The sequence below is a fragment of the Leptodactylus fuscus genome, chromosome 4 (genome assembly GCF_031893055.1).
Source record: "Leptodactylus fuscus isolate aLepFus1 chromosome 4, aLepFus1.hap2, whole genome shotgun sequence".
In the NCBI taxonomy this organism is placed as follows: domain Eukaryota; kingdom Metazoa; phylum Chordata; class Amphibia; order Anura; family Leptodactylidae; genus Leptodactylus; species Leptodactylus fuscus.
In genome coordinates this window covers 19,953,569-19,978,764 of record NC_134268.1, presented here as the reverse complement: position 1 = coordinate 19,978,764, position 25,196 = coordinate 19,953,569, and the positions used below count along the sequence as shown (strand labels likewise).

At 45.2% G+C, this 25,196-nt stretch overlaps 1 protein-coding gene across 1 annotated transcript in view; it reads right to left on the bottom strand.

Annotated features, from left to right (window-relative positions):
* The window catches only part of FAM91A1 (family with sequence similarity 91 member A1), a 29,747-nt gene extending 8,583 nt beyond the window's left edge, over positions 1-21,164 (bottom strand). Inside the window, exons 1-13 of the mRNA XM_075270125.1 lie at positions 20,957-21,164; positions 19,333-19,417; positions 15,352-15,503; positions 14,935-14,992; positions 12,857-12,924; positions 10,939-11,052; positions 8,862-8,952; positions 7,157-7,219; positions 6,078-6,184; positions 4,559-4,597; positions 1,542-1,654; positions 803-921; positions 336-448 (exon numbers count right to left, since the gene is read on the bottom strand). Of these exons, the coding sequence (XP_075126226.1) occupies positions 336-448; positions 803-921; positions 1,542-1,654; positions 4,559-4,597; positions 6,078-6,184; positions 7,157-7,219; positions 8,862-8,952; positions 10,939-11,052; positions 12,857-12,924; positions 14,935-14,992; positions 15,352-15,503; positions 19,333-19,417; positions 20,957-21,028 (1,194 nt within the window). The 5' untranslated portion in view covers positions 21,029-21,164. The remainder of the gene's footprint in view (positions 1-335; positions 449-802; positions 922-1,541; positions 1,655-4,558; positions 4,598-6,077; positions 6,185-7,156; positions 7,220-8,861; positions 8,953-10,938; positions 11,053-12,856; positions 12,925-14,934; positions 14,993-15,351; positions 15,504-19,332; positions 19,418-20,956) is intronic.
* Between the last annotated feature and the right edge of the window lie 4,032 nt (positions 21,165-25,196).

Below are 25,196 nucleotides of genomic sequence, written 5' to 3'. Positions count from 1 at the left end.
CTTAGACCTTCACGTGATCACAGCCCCAGTCAGTACGCCTTTCCTAAATGTAGTTGTAAAGCCCTCGCCGAGCCAACCAATACCCTGCTCTGTACTGGCCAAGAACCCTACAACAGCTTCCCTTACCTTATGGATAAGGCTCTGGTTCACTTTATACCCAAATTTATGGGATGGGCTTTAGACTACAGAGTAGCGATGCAATAAGTGGCACTAGAGAGAGGAGATCCAGTTTCCATACCCAGTCTCCAATCACAAAGTGGGTGACTTATGAATATGGGAGTTCCTCATGCTAGTCTTCATAACCCCCATAATAAATACGCCTTAGACGGTCTTACCGGCGACAAATTCCCCATCATGAGGAAAGCCGTAAGCGTGGAATCAAACAAGAAGGCGATCCGCTTGGTGTGACCACTGGTGAGGTTCAGGCTGCTCACACTGGATGTCTCTGCTATTAAAGGGAAGAACAAAAAATACATCATAAGTATCAGATAGACATTCGTATATCAAAATAATTGCAACCTAGTACAGTATACGGCCAGTTCACAATAAGTGATAACGCATACTAGAATGATGGAGACTTTGGAAATGGTGAAGAATCGATAGATAAAATATCTGGAGGCGGCACAACTATCAATATACATGATACAATCTAGGCTCATTTATATACTGCAACATTAGAGGTTGGTGGAAGGCTGCAATTCCTACTCTCCACCTGTGGGGGTCCCACTGATGCAATGCGTTGATACGTCTCTATGACAGCACACTTACTTGTTGATCTCTCTCACTTATATGGCGGTATTACCTGCGTCTTCCTGGCTGTTAGTGTCGGTGTCTGTAGCCGAAGACACCAGATCCTGTACAGGACTCTTATTTTCTGTGCTCTCCCAGGAAAGAAGCATTTTCTGCGGATCCAGCGTAGTCCTGCACATCAGAGCGTCCACATGTCAGGGTTACCTTCACTGCACAGAATACTCTTACATGGCCTTTGTTATAGCCCCAACTTAGGACCTTAACATTCAATGGTCCTTCAATATCCTTTCTAGGCCTCCAATCTCCACCACTAGGGGGAGCTCATTACATAGGGATGTATACAGCTTCCATTATACTCAGTAATAGTTTTTAAAGCTCCACCTAGGGATGTGAATCTCAGATACCACATATGTTTTATCCTGCAACCCTATAACTATACCAAATAGAAAGAGGACCTTTCACGTCCTCTGGCACTGGTGGTATTATACTCCGCTAGAAAGCTGAATTCAGCACACCGTGACGTTTGACAATACACACCCGAGTGCAGAGAGGTCCGTGCAGTTGGTTTCAGCACAAATATCCCTTCACTGTCAGAGGGGCTTTGCTGCTTGCTGATCTGACTCGCCCTTCTGACAGTGGAAGGATATCAGTGCCGAAACCAACAGCACCCATGTGAATACTGGCAAAGCTCAATCAGTTTTCTATATAACACTGCGGGTGCCAGAGGATGTGAAAGGTCCTCTATCATTTGTGATCATGGCATACAGCATGAATGTAATGGGAAATCTTACTTCAGTCTGTTCACAGATGGGACGTTCCTCCAGGACGGGTGCAACTGCTCAGGATTGATCACTTGTCCCTTTTTAATGGCGAACCCCAAGCGGCAATACATGGACACCGCATTCTGGAAACGAAAAAAAAAAATGAAGAAAATGACAGGTCAGGTCGCAGTGCCATTCTCTATCAGGCGGTACAAGCAATAAGAATACATAGACCAGATATATAGACAATAAGAATACATGGCTCAGGTATATAGACAATAAGAATAACATAGACCAGGTATATAGACAATAAGAATACATGGCGCAGGTATATAGACAATAAGAATACATGGCCAGGTATATAGACAATAAGAATACATGGCTCAGGTATATAGACAATAAGAATACATGGCTCAGGTATATAGACAATAAGAATACATAGCCAGGTATATAGACAATAAGAATACATGGCCAGGTATATAGACAATAAGAATACATGGCGCAGGTATATAGACAATAAGAATACATGGCTCAGGTATATAGACAATAAGAATACATAGACCAGATATATAGACAATAAGAATACATGGCGCAGGTATATAGACAATAAGAATACATGGCTCAGGTATATAGACAATAAGAATACATGGCTCAGGTATATAGACAATAAGAATACATAGACCAGGTATATAGACAATAAGAATACATGGCTCAGGTATATAGACAATAAGAATACATGGCTCAGGTATATAGACAATAAGAATACATAGACCAGGTATATAGACAATAAGAATACATGGCTCAGGTATATAGACAATAAGAATACATAGACCAGATATATAGACAATAAGAATACATGGCTCAGGTATATAGACAATAAGAATACATGGCTCAGGTATATAGACAATAAGAATACATAGCCAGGTATATAGACAATAAGAATACATGGCTCAGGTATATAGACAATAAGAATACATGGCCAGATATATAGACAATAAGAATACATGGCTCAGGTATATAGACAATAAGAATACATGGCCAGATATATAGACAATAAGAATACATGGCTCAGGTATATAGACAATAAGAATACATAGACCAGGTATATAGACAATAAGAATACATAGACCAGGTATATAGACAATAAGAATACATAGCCAGGTATATAGACAATAAGAATACATAGCCAGGTATATAGACAATAAGAATACATAGCCAGGTATATAGACAATAAGAATACATGGCCAGATATATAGACAATAAGAATACATGGCTCAGGTATACAGACAATAAGAATACATAGACCAGGTATATAGACAATAAGAATACATAGCCAGGTATATAGACAATAAGAATACATAGCCAGGTATATAGACAATAAGAATACATAGCCAGGTATATAGACAATAAGAATACATGGCCAGGTATATAGACAATAAGAATACATGGCTCAGGTATACAGACAATAAGAATACATAGACCAGGTATATAGACAATAAGAATACATAGCCAGGTATATAGACAATAAGAATACATGGCCAGATATATAGACAATAAGAATACATGGCTCAGGTATATAGACAATAAGAATACATGGCTCAGGTATATAGACAATAAGAATACATAGACCAGGTATATAGACAATAAGAATACATGGCTCAGGTATATAGACAATAAGAATACATAGCCAGGTATATAGACAATAAGAATACATGGCTCAGGTATATAGACAATAAGAATACATAGACCAGGTATATAGACAATAAGAATACATAGACCAGGTATATAGACAATAAGAATACATAGACCAGGTATATAGACAATAAGAATACATGGCTCGGTATATAAACAATAAGAATACATGGCTCAGGTATATAGACAATAAGAATACATAGACCAGGTATATAGACAATAAGAATACATAGACCAGGTATATAGACAATAAGAATACATAGCCAGGTATATAGACAATAAGAATACATGGCTCAGGTATATAGACAATAAGAATACATAGACCAGGTATATAGACAATAAGAATACATAGACCAGGTATATAGACAATAAGAATACATAGACCAGGTATATAGACAATAAGAATACATGGCTCGGTATATAAACAATAAGAATACATGGCTCAGGTATATAGACAATAAGAATACATAGCCAGGTATATAGACAATAAGAATACATAGCCAGGTATATAGACAATAAGAATACATAGCCAGGTATATAGACAATAAGAATACATAGCCAGGTATATAGACAATAAGAATACATGGCCAGGTATATAGAAAATAACAATAGATGGCCAGGTATATAGACAATAAGAATACATGGCCAGGTATATAGACAATAAGAATACATGGCCAGGTATATAGACAATAACAATAGATGGCCAGGTATATAGACAATAAGAATACATGGCTCCGGTGAGCAGAACACTCAGCTCCATAGTAATAACATGGTTGCCACAACTTCTGCTGCAGTATGAAGAGCAGCTCTGGAGCACAACCTAGTGGTTTAACCAATAAACATCAGGCGTATTAGGACAACACATACATATAATAATTTTTGCTCTTAAAGGGGTTTTCTAGGACTACAGACTAATATCAGATTGGTGGATGTACATTTGTCAGCACCAGCACTGATTGGCTGGGAGTTGTAGTGCTCCAGTGAGTGCCAATGTCTAGCAGGAACAGCGCCATACTTCTGGCAGTGGCTTTGTCTGGTACTACAGCTGTTACTTACCTAACCCTGTTCCCGATGAAGTTCTCACTGGTGGCCAATAGTTGCATTCAGCAATCCCTCCTGTTTTCTGCACCTGCGTGGTGGCAATGGCTATAGATATACTTATATACCCCACAGCAGTGTAGCCAGCACCAAACCAATGCCTTACTAGTATCCACGTCTTCAGTAAACATACAAGTGCAGCTCAGTCCCATCCTGGGCTAATGTATCAGATACAGCCACTAGCCATGGCACCAATACAATCTGATATTAGGTAGTCCTAGGAAACCCCCTTCAGTTACAGGCAATGCTTCCCATACCTTTACTAAAGACAAGTCGATCTCCAAGACATTAGCGAGCTGAAAAGAGAAAAAAAGACAAGCGATGGGTTAGAAAGAGCTCCTAACATGTGCAGCCTCCAGCGACGGCCCTCAGAGGGTTGTCTCCGACCTGTGTAATGTGGTGAGGAGGCCATCAATAGCCATATACTGAAGGTGATCTTGTAACACGTCATGTATGGCTCCCTGACCACATATCATACACTAAAAAGGAGTGTACCTTAAGGGGGCGCTATAGACAACCGTTCCCCAACATACTGTAATGGCATTAAGGGGGAGAAGACTCCTAAAAAGGAGAAATAACAATAGGACATATCTAAAGGGGTTTCCCAGGCTGAGAATACTCATGTCCTATCCCAAAAGCAGGCCATCAGTATTAGAATTGGGGGGGGGGGGGGGGTCCAACACCCACGCCCCCATCGATTAGGTGTGGAGCCGGAAGCAAACAGCGCTGTTATATATGTAGTGACAGTAGGTCCCATTCAAGGGAATAGGAGCTGATCAGCGCTCCCTCCTTCTGGGTCCAATCTCTATGTATGAGCTGCTGAGAACAGAATCGGAGTATTGAATCCCATTAATCTGATTTTGATGTCCTATCCAAGCCATCAACATTGTTGGCCTGGAAAACCCTTTAAAAGAGTTGTTTACAGTAGAGATGAGCAAACACTGTTCGGAACAGCCCACGCTCCCATAGAAATGAATGGAAGCGGCCGGCACACGGGGGGTTAAGCAACCGGCCACCGGCAAAGTGTACGTGCCAGGTGCTTCCATTCATTTCTATGGGAGCGTGCTGTTCGGATTGTCTGATCCGAACAGTGTTCGCTCATCTCTAGTCTACAGACAATCCCATTATACTGAAGACAAGAATCCCCCATAACTCAGCAAAACCAGGTACCACAATTGTTCATTTTCCCTGCAATAGCTCCTACAGGTGAAATGTGGTATTACATGTGGCCATGTAAATGATCCCATGTAAGGTACGGTTACACTGGCGTCAGCTGTCTATTGTACTGGTCCCCGGGACGCCGAGAACAACAAACAGGCAGAGCGGTATAATAGTGGTTACATACGGAGCCTGATAGACCCCAAGAAGGGTCAGTTGAGTTTTGGTTGTTTGTAAAGTGAAAGTGGAGGATGAAAAAAAAACGCGTATGCGGGACTTTTTTATCCTCCAATTTCAGGCAGACGTTGCAACGAAGACAGAAATGTGAACCTAACCTAAAAGAGAAGCAGCCCAGGTCATTCAGATGGCTGTAATGCGGATTGGTCCATATTACAGAAATAGGGGGTTATTTAGGTTGAGATCACTATAGTGGCAGTCGGGATGTGATAGCAGCCATGATATGGAGACTAAATGGCGGTAACGTGTGGTCTTTGTGGTTCTCTGCTCCGGCTTATAGAGAGGGGGTCTCACTGTGAGTCCCGTCCCTAGAAGTATAGGAGATCGTCTAATAGGGCAGAGTCATAATGATTTTATACTTCCAGTGATTTCCCAACTTACCTCGGCCACATTGGTGTGCTCATCTATAGAAACAAATATCTTGTACAGCAGCGTTTCAAAGTAGTCTCCTTGTAGCCGATTCATCACAAAACCTTCAAGGGGGGGCACTAAAAATACAAAATTATTAGACGGTTTCTATTCTGGATTATGATATGGACAACCTGCCCATAGGATAGATCAGGGGTAGGGAACGTACGGCTCTCCAGCTGTTGCAAAACTACAACTCCCAGCATGCATACTTGCTCTGCTGTTCTGGGAACTCCCATGGAAGTGAATGGAGCATGCTGGGAGTTGTAGTTTCACAGCAGCTGGAGAGCCAAAGGTTCCCTACCCCTGGGATAGATCATCAAAATCCACTATTGGAGGCCATGAGCTGTCAGAAGAGACCGCAGCCTCTTCTCTACCTACCAACCAATCACAGCGCCGTAGATTGTATAGTGGCTGTGCTCGGTACTGCCGTTCAGTCCCAATTCAGTTGAATGGGACTGAACTGCCAAAAGGCCATGTTGACTTTTGAACTGGCCTTTGACGCGAAGGTAGCACTCACATGGGTGCCTCTGCTGCTGCTATACACATTATTGGGGAGGTTGCTTGGTGTCAGACCCCATTGACCTGATAGTATGACATGATGTTGGATTTTTTCGTAAGTTATTATTGATAGAACGCTTGCAATGTTAGGGCTTGTTCACACGGCGGAATCTAGCCTTGATTTTTAAGTGTATTGCACGTCAAAAATCAGCGACAATTTCAGTCTCAACTCTGCCTTCCAATGATCGAGGGAGAATGAAAGGCAAAGATCGTCCAGAAAAGTGAGTAACAAATCTCATCTGCATGTTGCAGAAATTTTCCATGCATAAACTGACATGTGGCACAGAAATTGCAAAATCCACAGTGTCTCCATTTCTATTGTACTTTTTCAAGGCAGCGTTACATGACAGCAAATTTCTTTCAAAATCCACATGTTACATGTGCAAACTTGGCAGGGGTCTGCAGCGTATTTGCAGCAAATTTTGCCCCTTGTGCAGATAGTCAAAGGCTTGGTAATGTGAACTGATGATATAGTGACACGGGACACCTACCTGCTATGCAGCTGTCATCTGAGATCGGGACATCCAGGTATATAAATCCTTTATTATAAAGGCCTAGAAGAGAGTAAAGCCATGTTACAATAACACAAGACACAAGACATCCTACTGCAGCTATAAAGTGATCCCGATGGGGCTGCAGAGATGTAGAATTTGTGTCCCCTTTACTGTTCTGACTGCACATTGGGGACAGGATGCAAGGCCAAGTGCCTGGGGGTGCAACAGTGCAGGAGAAACCTTAGAACATGGTCTCAATTTTGGTTCTAGAGGCCAAATACAATGTCCCTTGAGGCCAAGGTCCCATGTAGTGGAGAGCTAGCAAAAAAGTGATGTGGGGAAAAAAAAATCACTACAGAAACGAATTGTATTTCTTTCCGCACTGCTTTTCATTGATCGTCCACAAAGTTTTCCTCTGGGAACCTTTGGCTTCAATTATACCTATAGCTATATATAATTGACATGATGCGATTCCCAAAAACGCAACCGCATTTCCTCTGTGCCTATTTTTCTGCTATCTGTGCTGTGGCGTTTATGCCAAGTTGGACCCCGGACTTAAACTTCAAAAAATTGTAAAATGTCATTTAGTTGTGGAGTTCCCCTTTAACCACTTCCGGACCGCCTATAGACTTTATACGTCCGGATAGTGGTTGCCTAGTTCTGATAGGATGTACCGGTACGTCCAGTCAGAACACAGCAGCTGCACGGAGATTGTGCAGCTACTGAAGCTGGGAGCCGGATGTAACTTCAGCCGGAGCTCCCAGAGAGATGGCAGGGAAGGTTTATTACCTTATTACATCTCGATCGCTGTGTATATAGCGATCAATCAGCGCTGTATACACAGCTATGGACGCTGCCATGATTCGGCTGCCCTCTGACCCGGAGGTCACGTGATCTGCCGGGAGCAGAGTCTTACAAGAGCTGCTGGGTCCTACAGGACCCCAGATCAGCTCTGTATACTGTGTATACAGCATGCAGGAGGCTGTATTCCTCCTGCAACTGAGGCTAAATGTAGCAGCCTCAGTTATAGGGGAAATCAGCCTCCAATACAAAAAAAAAAGTGATCAGATGTCCCCAAAGGTCTGTTATCACCTTATGGGGACACAATCTGAAAAAAATATATATATATAATAAAGTTTTAAAAAATGTAAATAAAATAATCAAAATAAATTAATAATACCCTAATAAAACTCAGTTATTAAAGGTTATAGCCCCACCCCCGACGACACCATACAAAATAAAAATTACCATTACGGAGAGGAAAAATTATATTATAAAGTTTTTCAGTGACACTTTATGTTATTAAATAAAAAAAATAAAATAAATTTAAAACCAGACACAATTTCCCTCCTATTATGTTTATATTTTCCCGGATATAAACAAAAAAAAAAAAAAAAAAACACATTTGAAAATAAAAACATAAAAATAAAGCCCTATGTGTCCCCGAAAAAAGACGCAAAAATTAGTTGACTGAGACATACGAGGAAAATGTTACAGACCTCAAAACCGCACATACAAAATAAACCGAAAATGTGTCTGGTCCTGGAGCACAAATCGGCCCGGTACTGAAGTGGTTAAGGATATCTTTAAGTGGCGGTGTAAATTGAGAATGAAACTGGGTGTGTATACCAACCCTAGGAGAGGAGACATATGACCCTGCGCAGGGTGACACTCGATACCGCTCCGAATCCCTGTTACTTACTATGGACTACATTATGCTCCAGAGAACCGGCCAGCTGAGGCCCAGAATCAATGATTTTATCGATCGTTCTCTTCTCCGCGTTGCTGCAGATCTAAAAAGAATAAAGAGAAGGGAAAATCTCCATGAGAGGTCACTACATGTATATAGAAGTGAAAAGTAAAGGCGACCCTTAAAGGGGTGATGTATGCCAAGAATATTTATCCCCTATGCTATGGCTACTAATGACTATATACAGCCACCTGCAAAACCGTAAGAATCTTATATAAAACTATATATATATATATATATATATATATATATATATATAGTATATATACACAATATATATTGTATATATATACAAATATGCACCATGTTCGGCACTTATAAGAAAAGTGGGAGGGTTTTTTGTCAAATTTTGTTTTTGCCATTTTTACTAGACATTAATACCAATGAAAGCCGAAATTCACAATATTGTGTATGTGAGTACCTGGCCAGAGATGGACCCGATTTATTAAGAGGCATTCTTCTTAGATTAGACAGACCTCACTCCGGCGGACAGGAAACCAAGACTAGAGTAGGAAACGCCAGTCGTGATAAATTTCCCCCACCATTAGAAGGGTAGGAACATAAACTGAGGGTAGAGCTTTGATGTGAAGGAGAACAAATAATTCTCGTCACTATAAGGCTGAGGTCACATTGCCTTTTCTGTTGCAGATTTTGCAGCGGTTTTTTGAGCCAAAGTCAGGAGTGGATTGAGCAGAAGAGAGAAGTAGAAGAGAAGCTTTAAAGAAAAAAACCGCTGCTAAATCTGCAACAAAAAACACAGCTTTTCCACATGGTGTGGCCTCAGTCTTTGCCCAGAGGATGTTGCGGCCACTTTACATTGGAATTACCAGGGCTTCCACTTAAATCAGGACCCATGCACACAACGAAATGTGCCATCCCAGGGGGCCAATTTTGCAGTGGTGTGATGCGTTCACTTCTACTTGAGGTTTCCTATGAACCAGTTCCTATGAACCTGCAGATGCCTCCCCCTCGGGAGAGCCCTGATCTCTGTCGTGTGCATTGGTGCATCACTACTGGCCATGCAGTCACCTGTAAACCTGCAGAGCCCGGAACAAGGAAAAGCCACATATAAGTGACAGCACCGGCCACCCCAGCAATGACTGCAGCGCGGCCAGGACACGGTGTGGCTGCAGTGTGCACCGCTGCGCCGTCAGCGTATTTAATAACATTTATAGCCTATTCTGACAGTATTGCCATAACAGAATATGCAATCATGAATAAATGTCATTAAAGACACCATCAGCCCCACACTGCACCGTGTAGCAGCGCTCTAATAGTCTCTCCTGGCTTTGTGGCTGCGTTCCCACAGGACAGTCCGCTTCTGAGTTTCTAGATATCAGTAGTGAGTTTTCTGAATTTCGGAATGGAGTTTTCAGTGGAGGAATACCTCAGGGGATCGCTTCAGGATTACTAGGGCAGGAATGTCCCATAGGAACCAGCTGTGGGTGTTTTTCTACAGTCAGGTTTTTATGTAGTTTTTGAAGCCAAAACCCAGGGGGAGCGGACATAGCACAGACAACACTCCTTTATTTTTTAATCCACTATTGGTTTTGGCTGCAAAACCTGCATGTGAGACAACACCCCAGACGTTGCAGCACTATTTATTGACTTGATTTTAACCCTTTCCCATCATTAATACGTCTATTAACGTTAGGAGGGGTAGTGGGCGACATGGCCGCCGTGCCTCTGCTGTTTTACACAGCAGGGACCTAGTGCTAATGCCTGTGATCAGAGATGGCTCTGATCACGGGCATTTAACCTCTAAGATGCCATGGTCAAATGCAAGCACAGTATCTTAGAGGTCGCTTTCACTTTCAGTTTACAGGATCTCTCCCAGGGTAAGACCATGGGAGGCGTTTGGTAGTCACAGCTGCCAGGAGTCTTCTGAAGTCATAGCCAATTTACCATAGACCAACACTGTAGTTCGGCCGGTATGGTGACTCAGTGGTTAGCACGGTTGCATACAGAGCTGGGGTACTAGGCTCGAATCCGACCAAGGGCAACGTATGTTCACACATAGAGAATGTACCTTAATGTCGTCCTCAGTGATGTACCCGGCCTGCACCACCCACCAGGCCTCTACCGTTATGTCCACTGGTTTCACAGGCAGTAAATCCCGCGCCGTTTTCCGTCTGAAGAATTTCTATAAAGAAACATAAGGTTTAGATTGTTAGGACGATGCAGAGGAAAGTAAATCTCACTGGTACGTATGTAAGATGGTGCAATGGAGGAGAATTAAACAAAAAAAAAAATTGTGCTGGTAATTGGTGGGGTCCGCTGCAAATGTAGACCTCGTTGATCCACCCACATGACCACGACAAGGAGGAGCTGAATGCAGTTTATGCACTGACATGTTATTCTACTAGGAGTAGGGATCAGGCTAAGATCATAGCCATATGCCACAACATTACTAGATGGATCCTCCCCAATCCTGAAAATGAAGTTGTGACACTGCGCCCCCTTCAGGCAGAGTAGTGTCCATGACCAAGTGGCTGTACAAGGGAACTGCCGTCATCTTCATCCACTTGATCCTTTGCATTTCGCAGACAGGAGCACGACTGACAAAGTGAAACACAATCTCTTAGGACTGGTCACAGTTCGGACACCAACAACCATAAAGTGACTGTGTATCCTAGTTATAGATCACCACTTTATAAGATGGAATTAACCCTAGAATGTACACAAAGTGCCATTTCTACTGCGGAGTCTCCTCTTTCTGGAGTGAATTTACCAAAGTTTATGAGGACTTGTGGAGGATTCCACAGGAGATTACAGGCCCGGGGAATTTCCATTCCTTCCAAGCCAAGGAGGGCACACCGGGTTATACAGGGTGTAAACTAATAAGAAACAGCCCAGAGAGATTTTTGACGGAATATTACCGAGAGCAGCTGTAAAAGAAGGGGGGAGGGGGTGCACACAGGATCACGGCTGCACAAAGTCTGAGCTTCCTAAAGCTGGCCATACACATCAAATATAAGTCGGCCGAGCCCAGCGACTTTGCAGGGACCAGCTGAGCACCTAATGTGTATTTTTCTGCTCTTTCTGGTGCACACTCTTCAGAAATATGTCGTAAATGCTTTTGATATTGACAAAGGGTTAAAGGGATCCTATCATTGGATACCCTGTTTTTCTCCCTAACACGTAGGAATAGCCTTAAGAAAGACTATTCTTCTCCTACCTTTAGATGTCTTCTCCGCGCCGCCGTTCCGTAGAAATTTGGGTTTTCTTCGGTATGCAAATAAGTTCTCTCACAGCACTGGGGGCGTCCCCAATGCTGCGAGAGAACTCTCCAGCGCCACCTCTATCTTCTTCCGGAGAGCCCTCTCTCTGTGTCTTCTTCCATCCTGGGTTTCGATCTTCTAGGCCTCGGGCAGAGCCGACTGCACATGCCTGGGCCACAAGAAAATTACACCAGCTTACTGTGTAAGGGTCTATTTTCTTGTGGCCCGGGCATGTGCAGTCGGCTCTGCCCGAGGCCTAGAAGATTGAAACCCAGGACAGAAGACGACACAGGGAGATGGCGTTCCAGAAGAAGATGGAGGAGTCACTGGAGAGTTCTCTCGCAGCATTGGGAACGCCCCCAGTGCTGTGAGAGAACTCATTTGCATACCGAAGAAAACCCAGATTTCTACGGAACGGCGATGCAGAGAAGACATCTAAAGGTAGGAGAAGAATAGCCTTTCTTACGGCTATTCCTACGTGTTAGGGAGAAAAAAATGGTATCCAATGATAGGATCCCTTTAAAACATAAGCATATTAGCAGGTCACAGGAATTTGTATCATAAGATAATTATGCTTACTTTACATGAGACAGAACAACGCCCTTAAAGGGATATTTTTTATTCATCTCCAACCTTAAAAAAGAAGGAAGGATGAAGGAATAAGTCCTGTGCCCTCCTTATAATCTGAACTACACAAGGTAACGGCCCCGGCCAAGTCCTCCTTACCTTGGACGACCTGCACTGGTTCATCAGATCGATGTACTGGTTCCTTCCTATACCAAGGAGTCTTAGGCCTTAGAAGAAGAAAACACATAAACCAATGAAGATTTGCATTTTCTGTATCTTTCCAATGAATCAAATGTGATCTTAATTATAACTTGGCATCCGGGTGATAAATGTCAGATTGGTGGGGGTCTGACTGCTCGGATCTCACTCATTTCCAGAACAGGGGACTGAACCCCTTCCATGGTGGATCGTCTATCATACAGGTGCTCTTAAAGGGATTCTACCACTAAAACACTTTTTTTTCTAGTTACCACGTCGGAATAGCCTTTAAAAAGGCTATTCGTCTCTTACCTGTGGAAGTGCTCTCCGCCGCACCGTTCGTTCAAAATACCGGTTTGTACCGGTATGCTAATGAGTTCTCTCGCAGCGATGGGGGCGTCCCCATTGCAGCTCGAAAACCGACCGCAGCGCCGCCTCTCTGGTCTTCGGTGTCCTCCCCTTGCTTCTTCAGCGTACTGTCGGACGCCTGCGCAGTACGCTCTGTTCGGCGAAGATTGCCGAACGTACTGCGCATGCGCGAAATTGCGGTCCCAGCCATAGTGCGGGCACCGCACTTTCGCGCATGCGCAGTACGTTCGGCAATCTTCGCCGAACAGAGAGCATACTGCGCAGGCGTCCGACAGACACTGAAGAGGCAAGGGGAGGATACAGAAGACCAGAGAGGCGGCGCTGCGGTCGGTTTTCGAACTGCAATGGGGACGCCCCCATCGCTGCGAGAGAACTAATTAGCATACCGGTACAAACCGGTATTTTGAACGAACGGCGCGGCGGAGATCACTTCCACAGGTAAGAGACGAATAGACTTTTTAAAGGCTATTCCGACGTGGTAACTAGAAAAAAATGTGTTTTAGTGGTAGAATCCCTTTAAAGCATCTCTATAAAGCACCATGTCAAATACACGCCGGGACTCCCGAGAACTGGGGGTCACAGAATTTTTACAGCCGATTGGTTTGAAAGATCATGTGATACACCAAGTTAGCGGTAAGTGCCTTTTTGCACCCCCAGTTGGTATTTGGGGGGCACTTAAAAGGGATTATCTGGGATCTGAGTTCTTCTCAGGCAGTAACACCCCTCCCCCCCTTTGGACTCATGGCCACGCTGCAGCTCAGCCCCATTCAAATAAATGGGGATGAGCTGCAATAAAACACAGCCACTATACAATGTACGGCGCTGTGCTTCATACGCAGTGAAGAGTCTGTAGCAATCAGTATCATAGTCTAGTGATGGCGAACCTTTTAGAGACCGAGTGGCCAAACTGCAACCCAAAATCCACTAATTCATCACAAAGTGTCAGCACAGCAATTTAACCTTAATACTGAGCGGATCCACAATTACAGACCTGCAAAATACGGTCATACGAATGGGGCTTTATAGAGCTTTCTGCTCCACAGTGACCTTCACACAGTCCAATCTGCTGCACAGTGGCCCCCACACAGTATAATGTGCTGCACAGTGGCCCCCACACAGTACAATGTGCTGCACAGTGGCCCCCACACAGTACAATGTGCTGCACAGTGGCCCCCACACAGTACAATGTGCTGCACAGTGGCCCCCACACAGTACAATGTGCTGCACAGTGGCCCCCACACAGTACAGTGTGCTGCACAGTGGCCCCCACACAGTACAATGTGCTGCACAGTGGCCCCCACACAGTACAATGTGCTGCACAGTGGCCCCCACACAATACAATGTGCTGCACAGTGGCCCCCACACAGTATAATGTGCTGCACAGTGGCCCCCACACTGTATAATGTGCTGCACAATGGCCCCCACACAGTATAATCTGCTGCACAGAGGCCCCCACACAGTATAATCTGCTCCACGGATGAGTGCCCAAAGAGAGGGCTCTGAGTGCCACCTCTGGCATCCATGCCATAGGTTCGCCATCACAGTCATAGTCGCTGACAACCCCTTTAAGTGGCCATACCTGTACACGGTATTACTCCATCAGGGTGCCGCATACATTTTAGTAAATCTTGGTCAGGATCTAAGTTCTCTATAGACAGCTATATACTCACAGTCTGCGGCAGTGAAGTTCGGCAGGGAGTCGTAGCTTTTTTCGCTATTCATGATGTCCTACGAAAGAAGGAAACGAGTTACTTGCAGCGATAAAATCCATTTATTTACTTTAAGATCTCTGCTTGCTGTCATGGATAGGAACCTTCCTTTGTCATGTGATGGACAGACGATGTACGGTTTTATACAGGACACAGATCTGACTGCGCTGTAACCAGCCATGCAACTGTGTGATCGCTGAACACGGGGCTCAGTAGCTTTAGGTTATGGTCCCACAGAGCTGCGAAAATACGTGGCTGGAAACAGTGTCTAAAAGCGATTGTTAAAGGGATTTTCCAGGAAGACCTGCAGCAATGACGATCCTACAGCACTGTCAATGTGGTAAAGTGTAACCCACCCCTCCCCCATACACTTCTTACCTCCATTATCCCTATATAGTAGGAGAAGGGGGTAATGCGGAGTCCTTTCACCATTATGTCGGACAGGTGGTACGGATACAGCATCAGGTGCTCCCTGCTGTACTTCAGGAGTTCCTCGTAGTATCTGCGCTCATCTTTCTTCACGTGTTTCACTGCATATAGAATAAACCCACCATCAGCGTTACGGGCAGGTATACACGGGTGACGTCCATACATTTCTAAAATTTATTCTTGCACCCAATGAACAAGGGTGCACCTTGTTCAGGACGAGACAAAGATGGCCGCTTTCTAGCAGAAACCGTGCCGCAGGTGTTCTTAGCTTGTGTCTGGTATTGCAGCTCGACTCCCTTAAAATGGATGAGCTGCAATACCACATACAGCCTATGGACAGGTGGGGCGCTGTTGCAGTCAGTAAGTTGCCACCATTTACTAATCTTCTACAGCTCCTTTGATATTTTAGCACTTCTAACTTCAGTATTTTGAGATTGATCATCTCCTCCACAGAACAGGCTTCGTCTCCAGATACAAACACCACGCGGGCCGCACAGGCACAAGTGCCCGGCATGAATGGAATCCTTCCTGCTGCCTCTGCCATGTAGCCGAGAGACTAATCCACCAGCAGGTGGCGCATTATATGAGTCTCACATGGGCGAGAGTGGAGACTTTACTATAAAGGAGAAGACGTCCTTGAGGAGAGTCACAAGTAAATACGGGGGAGCGCGGCGGCCGCAGGAGAACGTGAGACCGAGCGGAACTGATCCTGAGGATATTAGACGACCACCATCATCTCTGTCCTCTACAGACAACCCCGACTGACTACAGTCTGCATATATAGCGTCTAACTTTACCATAATGTCTTGTACACCAAATTTCCTACTACTGCCATATACAAAGGTAATAGTAGTAATCCTGCAGGTCGTCAGAATGAAAAATCTAAGTGGTTCAGATGACCCCCTTAAAGGGATCCTCTCATTGGATACCCTTTTTTCTGACTAACACGTAGGAATAGCCTTAAGAAAGACTATTATTCTCCTACCTTTAGATGTCTTCTCCGCGCCGCCGTTCGTTAGAAATCCAGGCTTTCTTTGGTATACAAATGAAATCTCTCGCAGCACTGGGGGCGGTCCCAATGCTGTCAGAGAAATCTCCAGCGACGCCTCCACCTTCTTCCGGAACGGCCTCTCCCTGTGTCGTCTTCCATCCTGGCTTTCAATCTTCTAGGCCTCAGGCAGAGCCGACTGCACGTGCCAGCGACCACAAGAAAATGGCCGCTTACACCAGCTTGTGGCCCGGGCATGCACAGTCGGCTCTGCCCGAGGCCTAGAAGATTGAAAGCCAGGACGGAAGAAGACACAGGGACAGGCCAATCCTGAAGAAGATGGAGGCGGCGCTGGAGAATTCTCTCACAGCATTGGGGACGCCCCCAGTGCTGTGAGAGAACTCATTTGCATACAGACGAAAAGCCGGATTTCTGCCTAAGGCCGGCGCGGAGAAGACATCTAAAGGTAGGAGAAGAATAGGCTTTCTTAAGGCTATTCCTACATGTTAGTCAGAAGAAAAGGGAATCCAATGAGAGGATCCCTTTAAATAACGGTGTAAACTTATCCTTACAGCGTGGCAAAAGACAAAATAAATAAATTTAAAAAAAAAATCACTCCTTTTCCTAGGTCTCAAATAAGGATAAGCAAAAATAAACATGTTATACTTCACCACGACTGAATACACACAATCTACAAACATTAAAAAAAAATTAAAAAAAAAAAAAAAAAAAATCGAAGCACCTGTACACAGAAATATAAAGATACATATGTCAGATTATTCAAGAAATTTTTTTTTTTGTTGCAGACTTATGGATTTTTAAAAAATTGTTCCAAATATATATACATATATAATAAATAAATATAATAATAAATATAATAATAATATAATATATTTTTATATTTTTAATATTTCTTTTTAGAATATCTATCTATCTATCTATCTATCTATCTATATATATATGTTTGTTTGGTATTGCCATAAACAACGCACAGAATACAGGTGACTTCGTAAAACCAATAACCGTAAGAAAGTTGCACAATCAGTTTTTCTCCAATTCCACCCGCTTCTCTTTTTATTTCCGGCTTCCCATTACATTGCACAGAATAATAAATTGTACAAAGATGAAGCACAATTTGTGCCGCAGACGTTAAGCCCTCCTATGTGTTTGGAAGGCGGGGAGCAAAAAGACAAAAACATTTAAAATGGCTGTGAAGGGAAAGGGTTAATAACCTTTAATGATATGATACAATTACCGCTATTCTATAATTAATTAGATGTATCCTTTGTTATTTATTTCCATAGGAATATAGTCGCCGGCTTCATTAGTTAGTGGAAAAACATCGGGGTCGGAGGTTTGGCCCACTGACCCCACGGGCCTGAACACAACAAGGAGGAGGTAAAAGGTCCCCCATGTTCTCCCATTCTGTTTGACCTCTGACCCAAAGCTCTGGGGCAAACAGGATTGCTTACGCAGTGCAATGCAATTGTGTGAACGCAGCCTAAGGGTGCATTCACACTACGGATACGCTGACTGATTCTGAACGTTAAAACACAGTCAGAATCAGCGCGTATAAAGCAGATCCCATTCATTTCTATGGGAGCCGGCATACGAGCGTTCCCCATTGAAATGAATGGGCTGCTTTTTTCTCTATGAGTGCTTCCATTGAAGTGAATGGGAAGTGCTCGCAGCCGCAAAATCACAGGCGCAAAATAACGCGGCGTATGCGCTCATAACTCCCATTGAAATCAATGGGATCTTTTTGAGCACTCAAACTCTGACACGCCATATACGTGCCAGATCACGCTCAGTTTTACATCGTGTGAACGCAGCCTTAGAGTGTGCAGAGCGCGCCAACTAAGAGACCGTGACTGAGGACCTAGTCTATGAGCGGCCATGATGTGTATGTCGGCGGTGCAGCCTGTCCACACGACCAATGTACACAGTGTTTGCCCTTGAATATGTTGATTTAGTCTTATGTAAATGTCAGGTAACAGAGCAACAGATACACACAAGCAGAGATCCTTCATACAAGTGTCCTGCACGAGCCCAGGATGGAGGACTCTGCAAGACCCTCACAAATCAGTGTCAGGGCATCCCATATATACCCCAAGTATTACATATATCTGATGGTTACCCAGACCCCAGCGATTACCCGTGCAGAGCGCTGTGGGGTGTCTGAAGTCTCTGCACCTCCCCTGTGACACCACTGACTCCACTTTACTCCTGCTGCAGGTCCATACAGTAAAGCAGGGTCAGTCATGTTGTGACCGATGGCCAGAGCGGCAGCAGAAGAATGAGGCCTAAAGCTTCGCTCTGCAATGCTATTCAACAGGAATCCGGGGAACAGCTTAGAAATTAGTAAAAGGTCTACACTGGGGGATCAGAACAACGGACAGGCAGATCGCTAAAATAGTGATTACACGTATTTGCCACAGATTTAGCCCATGCACTGCAATGTGTAAGTGTTCTCTGCAGTTTGTGACATGCAGTGGTCATGTAAAACCATGTGGATTTTCCATCTACCATTTGGGGAATAAAATCAGCAACATTTAGACCTTGTGTGGTCAGAACTACCTGCAGAGGTGTAATAGGGTCCTGGACCCCAATGCAGAATCTGTAAGGGGTCCTCCACCTGCCATGTATAATACTGTAGGGGGCCCTCTACAATCTCCAGGGCCCGGTAGTGACTGCACAACAGACCTTACAGATACTGGGTATCCATTGTTTGCTCTGCGACATCACAGGATGACCAAGTCTCACTTGCAGGACTATTTCATCCGTGATTTCAGTGGAGACGGACACAGATGTGAATGTAAGCAGCAGCAGCCTGATGTTATGGTGGACCCTGTAATGGGGCTGGAGGGACCCCCGGAGCCGGGCGGCTAATCCTCCTCTCTTGGGCCTTTTCTATGTTGTCCATCCTGCCGGCGCCTCCTTACCCAGGTTGTTGCGATACCTCAGCTGGTTGCGGATACTGTACAGCACAACCTGCTTCTCATATTCCTTCTGTGAGTTTCCCAGGCCCTGAGGAGAAGAAGATTTACAAGAGTTACAAGAGTGACGTCACATCGGAGGAGAAGGTTTATGGATGGAATGGGGAAAAGGAGAGGAAACCTGCGCAAGGAAACAGGGAGGGCACAGCTGGGGGCGAGTGATAGACATGATAGGGTGCAAGATGGCAGCAGGTGCAGTCAGGGGCAGGAGGACAAGGGGCACAGTAGTAAGGGGCAGGAGGACTTATAGGGACTCTACCACCGCTCCTGAGCATATTCCGCTGCCCTCACCACCTTACAGTGATTAATAATACACTTCTGTCATGGAGGTCAATTTTGTAGATTTGGAGAAAAGCAGCTTAATGCAAATGAGGCAGTGGGTGCACTAGGGGCGGGCCATCAGCTCCCTGGAGCACTGCTCAGACCCCTACCATCTGCTGCCTGTGCCACCACATACAGCAAGAGTTGATCTTTCCACTGCTATGACATCACCCATCCTACCAAAGTTACAAGTGCAGTGCTCCAGGGAGCTGAAGGCCCGCCCACAGTGCACCAACTGTCTCACTGGTAGAAGACTTTAAAGTTGGCTTTATCCAAATCTAAAAAAACTGAGATAACAGAGATGGGATATTTATCACTGTACAGGATATGTTTTGGGAAGGAGGGAGACTCCTATGACTGAGGCACTGACTTCCTAATTACATCATGGAAGTCAGATTTGCATATTCTTCCCATGTTCCTATTAATGTGTGTAGGATGTGGTGATGGGTGGCAGCTGATGGGGGAAGACAGGGTACAGGGTGGCAGCTGATGGGGTACAGGGTGGGAGATGATGGGGGGATGGGGTGCAGGGTGGGAGATGATGGGGGGATGGGGTGCAGGGTGGGAGATGATGGGGGGATGGGGTGCAGGGTGGGAAATGATGGGGGATGGGGTGCAGGGTGGGAGATGATGGGGGGATGGGGTGCAGGGTGGCAGATGATGGGGTGCAGGGTGGCAGATGACAGGGAGGAAGGACAGGGTGCAGGGTGGCAGATGACAGGGTGCATGGTAACAGCTGATGGGGGTACAGGGTGGGAGATGATGGGGGGATGGGGTGCAGGGTGGCAGATGACAGGGAGGGAGGACAGGATGCAGGGTGGCAGATGACAGGGTGCATGGTAAAAGCTGATGGTGTGAAGGGCGGCAGATGACAGGGGAAGACGGGTTACAGGGTAGCAGATGAGGGGGGTGCAGGGTGGCGGATGACAGGGTGCATGGTAGCAGCTGATGGGGCAACGGGGTAGCAGATGATGGGAGAAGACAGGGTACAGGGTGGCGGATGACAGGGTACAGGGTAGCAGCTGATGGGGGTGCGGGGCAGCAGATGACAGACAGAGGGCAGGGTGGCAGCTGACAGGGGGATGGGGTGCCAGATGAGAAGTGGGGTACAGGGTGCCAGGCGGCAGCTGATGGAGGATGAGGTACCAGGTAGTATCTGGCAGGTTACCCACATGGTACAGGGTGACAGCTGACAGGCAGGTGTGGTGAGGAGTGACAGGGGTGATGCAGGGACAGGTGACTCCATTACCTGCTTGACGTTGGCCGGTAGTTTGGCCCATGGGTAGTTCTGCCGGATGTGGAACTCCACGTCAACATTCATGGCGCCCGCTATGGCCGCAGCTGAGAGCGGAGCCCCGGCAGGACATTACCGCCTCATCGCTCCGGGCTCCGGCTCGCTCGTCCGCTCTCGCTCCTGCAACTTCTCGGTACGAACTTACTTCCTCATTGGAGAGCGACCGAAGTGACGAGCGTGACATCACTTCCGGTAGGGGCGGGGATTCTGCTGTTCACGTCAAGGATTTCCATCAAGTAGAGGCCAAAGTCTTACCATGGTAATGTCTCCAGTCATGGAGGCGGCCATGTTACTGTAGATGTTGCTTGAGCCTCACTGTATTACATCAGTGTCACCTCAGGGGATATCTATGACACAAATAATTTCTAAATTAACCCTTTAAGTGCTTGGCCTATTTGAATCTTAACCCGGGCATTTTCCGATTTTCATTTCTGACTCCCCGCTTCTGCGTTTTTGTGACTTTGTTTTTACGATGTTGCCCGTGGCATGTTGCCTGTATTCTATGGGTCGGTACAATCCTGGGGATACCAAATGTATATCGTTTTATTTAGGTTTTAACCCCATAAGCAAAAAAAATCCAAAACTTTGCAAAAAAAATTTTTTCAATTGAATTCCTCATAGTCCGTCCCCCGTAACGTTCTTATAATTCCATGTATAGGGCGTGTTTTTTTGGCAGGGCCAGAAGTATTATTTAGTTCTACCATTTTGGGGAATGTTTATCGATTTGATCGCTTTGATTTCAATGGGAGCCATCTTTTTGGTCAGGATTTTGAGGCGATTACGGCCTCAAAATCTTGACCAAAATACCCCGTGTGAAATTAGCCTTAAAGAGATTCTATCATTCAAACTGTATTTTTTCTGCCTACAACATCGGAATAGTCTTAAGAAAGGCGATTCTTCTCCTACCTTTTGATGTCTTCTCTACGCCACTGTTCCGTAGAAATTCCGGTGTCCATCAGTATGCAAATAAGTTCTTTCGCAGCACTGGGGGCGGGTCCCAGCACTCAAACAGCACTGGGGGAGCATGCCCGCCGGCCACAAGAAAATGGGCACTTACACAGTAAGTGTAAACGGCTATTTTCTTGTGGCCGGTGGGCGTGCACAGTTTGAACCCAGCACCGGAAAAAGATGTGAAGAGAGCCCGTTCCAGAAGAAGATGGAGACGGCGCTGGAGAGTTCTCTCGCAGCATTGGGGACGCCCCCAGTGCTGTTTGAAGGATGGGGACCACCCCCAGTGCTGCGAGAGAACTCATTTGCATACTGACGAAAACTGGGATTTCGACCGAACGGCGTCACGGAGAAGACATCTAAAGGTAGAAGAAGAATAACCTTTCTTAAGGCTATTCCGATGTGTTAGTGAGAAAAAAATTGAATTTTAATGATAGGATCCCTTTAAATACTTGACATCCACCACATTATTACAGCAGAGGTCAGGAAGGGGTTAATGTCTGTGATTTTTTTTTTTTTCCCCATCTTCGCCTTGGATGTGATAGACAGATATTACTCAGTGAGTATTAGACATCTAGGATAGTGGCCGGAGGGGCAGGGGATTGAGAATTGGATCATTGCTGTTCCCTAATGATTACCTGTTGTCCTATAGCGCCCCTGTGTGGACCTACTTCATATATTCCTGCCTGTAATTCCTCCACCAGCCTCTAGAGGCTGACATTGTCTTGTTCTTATTTTCCCCTTTATAATGTGATTTTGCACATCCTTTATACTGTATATATAACATTTTATACACTGAGGAAGTAAAGATCCTCATAGACTCCTCCTGAGAATAACTCATGACCCCTGTGTCCAAGACTAAGGACGGTGTAGAGTCCTGGACGCAGCCTCCTGCCATTCACTATCTCTACAGGGCCATAACTGATGTCTCCATGAATCTGATGGAGACGTCCTCGTACCCCTGAGCACCAGCTGTAGCTATGAGATCATGGCGGATCATACAGTGTCAGCACCAACCTCTACCCCCAGCCTCTACCCCCAGCCTCTAGCACCAACCTCTACCCCCAGCCTCTAGCACCAGCCTCCAGCACCAACCTCTACCCCCAGCCTCTACCCCCAGCCTCTAGCACCAACCTCTACCCCCAGCCTCTAGCACCAGCCTCCAGCACCAACCTCTACCCCCAGCCTCTACCCCCAGCCTCTAGCACCAGCCTCCAGCACCAACCTCTACCCCCAGCCTCTAGCACCAGCCTCCAGCACCAACCTCTACCCCCAGCCTCTAGCACCAGCCTCCAGCACCAGCCTCTAGCACCAACCTCTAACCCCAGCCTCTAGCACCAGCCTCTAGCACCAACCTCTAACCCCAGCCTCTATCACCAGCCTCTATCACCAACCTCTAGCACCAACCTCTACCCCCAGCCTCTAACACCAATCTTCAGTCTTCTACAGCTTCTTCTATGTGTTCTGCCAATAAAGAAAAATTTCTTCCCTCGTTCATGGTCCAATCATCATCCAGTCATATTTCTCTTTCTTCCTTTCCTGCTTTTTCCTTTCTTCTCTTCTTACTGCCCCTTTTGCTTCTCGTCCTTTTCCTCCCTTCTCTTCCTACTACTTCCTTATTGTTTCTTCTCTTGCTATTCCTTCCTACTTTCTTGTTTCCCTTTCTACTCCTCTTCCTATTCCTTTCCCCATCATTCCTTTCTTCCTCTTTCCTTATCTTTACAATTCTTTTTCCTTCTCTTCTCACCTCTACCTTCTCTTCCTTCCTTGGTTCCTGTTCCTTCCTTTCTTCTCTTTCTTTCTTCCTTTATTTCTTCCTTGTTTCTTCTCTTCCTATTCCTCCTCTCCCTTTTTTCTTGCTCCTCTTCCTATTCCTTCATTCCTTTCTTCCTCTTTTCTGTTTCTCCTCCTTCCTTACCTGTACAATACTTTCTTCCTTCTCGTCCTTGCATTCCTTGCTCCTCTTCATACTCTTTCTTTCCATCTCTTCCTACAATCCTTCTCTTGTTATTCCTTCCATCTCTTCCTATTTCTTTTTTCCTCCTCTTCCTGCTACTTTGTTGCTTCTTTTCATTCTCCTGGGCTGGAGGAAAAAAGAAGAGCCATGACCCGTCTTCACTTCATTCACTTGTTCTTGGAATTAATTTTTGCAAAAAAAATGAAGGAAAAACACCTGTTTTTTTCCTGTCTCCCATTGATTTCAATGGGGTTTGTAAGATGGAATATACCTGAACTTATCTTTATGAACTTATCCTTAGGCTAAGCTAAGGGTAAGAAAGTCCCGGTCTATGGGGTTCGCTGGTCTCCACGGGAAACTGCTGTTTTAGCTGAGGGCCCCAAACCATGGAGAGAGAGGTGCAGATGTGAACCTAGTCTAAGTCTATAAAGCTAACCAAGCACTGTATTTAGCGCCAACAACCGTAGCATTGAAATGGGGGGCACAAGATCAATATTCTTGGGTGACCAGTGATGGGACTCTTTTCAATATGAGCTATATAGATCTGTATGCAGTGAGCTCCCTCTTGTGGCAGGTCCAAGCAGAATTATAGACACTGTGACTACGTGATGAGCTCCCTCTTGTGGCCGCTTTAGGCTGAAAAACGTTATCATTCATTTCTAAGGCCATGTGGCTCTTCCAAGCCTCACTGAAACAAAGTAAGGGGAGGGGTGATAAATCCAGGGCCAAGGAGCTAGATGACGGCCCTGAAAGTGCTTTGTTCTATGATGAGTACTTGATATGAAGTCACTATGTGTAGGTTACGTGACCTATAGAATATCCCATACTGTATAGTAGGAAGATAAGATAAGGCCCTGACACCATATACCGAGATCTCCATCACTATAAACACTATGTGGGAAGGATCGGTCACGGCCCACCTCTGTTATTCCAAACAGGACACAAGATCGATCCCAGGTGTCATGAGACTGTCACAAAGTTCAGCCGCTTACCTGGTACTGTCTGTTTGCTCAGTCTGATAAGAGCAATTTAGTCATATCGGACCACTCCCCAACCACGAATAGACTGTCTGTGCTGTGCACAAAGACGACATACACAGAGAATATAATATTCTAGATTATAGTGTCCAAATAATATTAAATATTAGACCATAGAAAGCCATTACTACTAAAATGATACTCTGCAATGTTCCAAAAGCTGGAGGTAAGATTTGTTCAGCCGACAGCTATTCCTCCCGACCCACCATATACACGCACACTTGGCACATGTCCTTTGAACGGGGATAGGAGA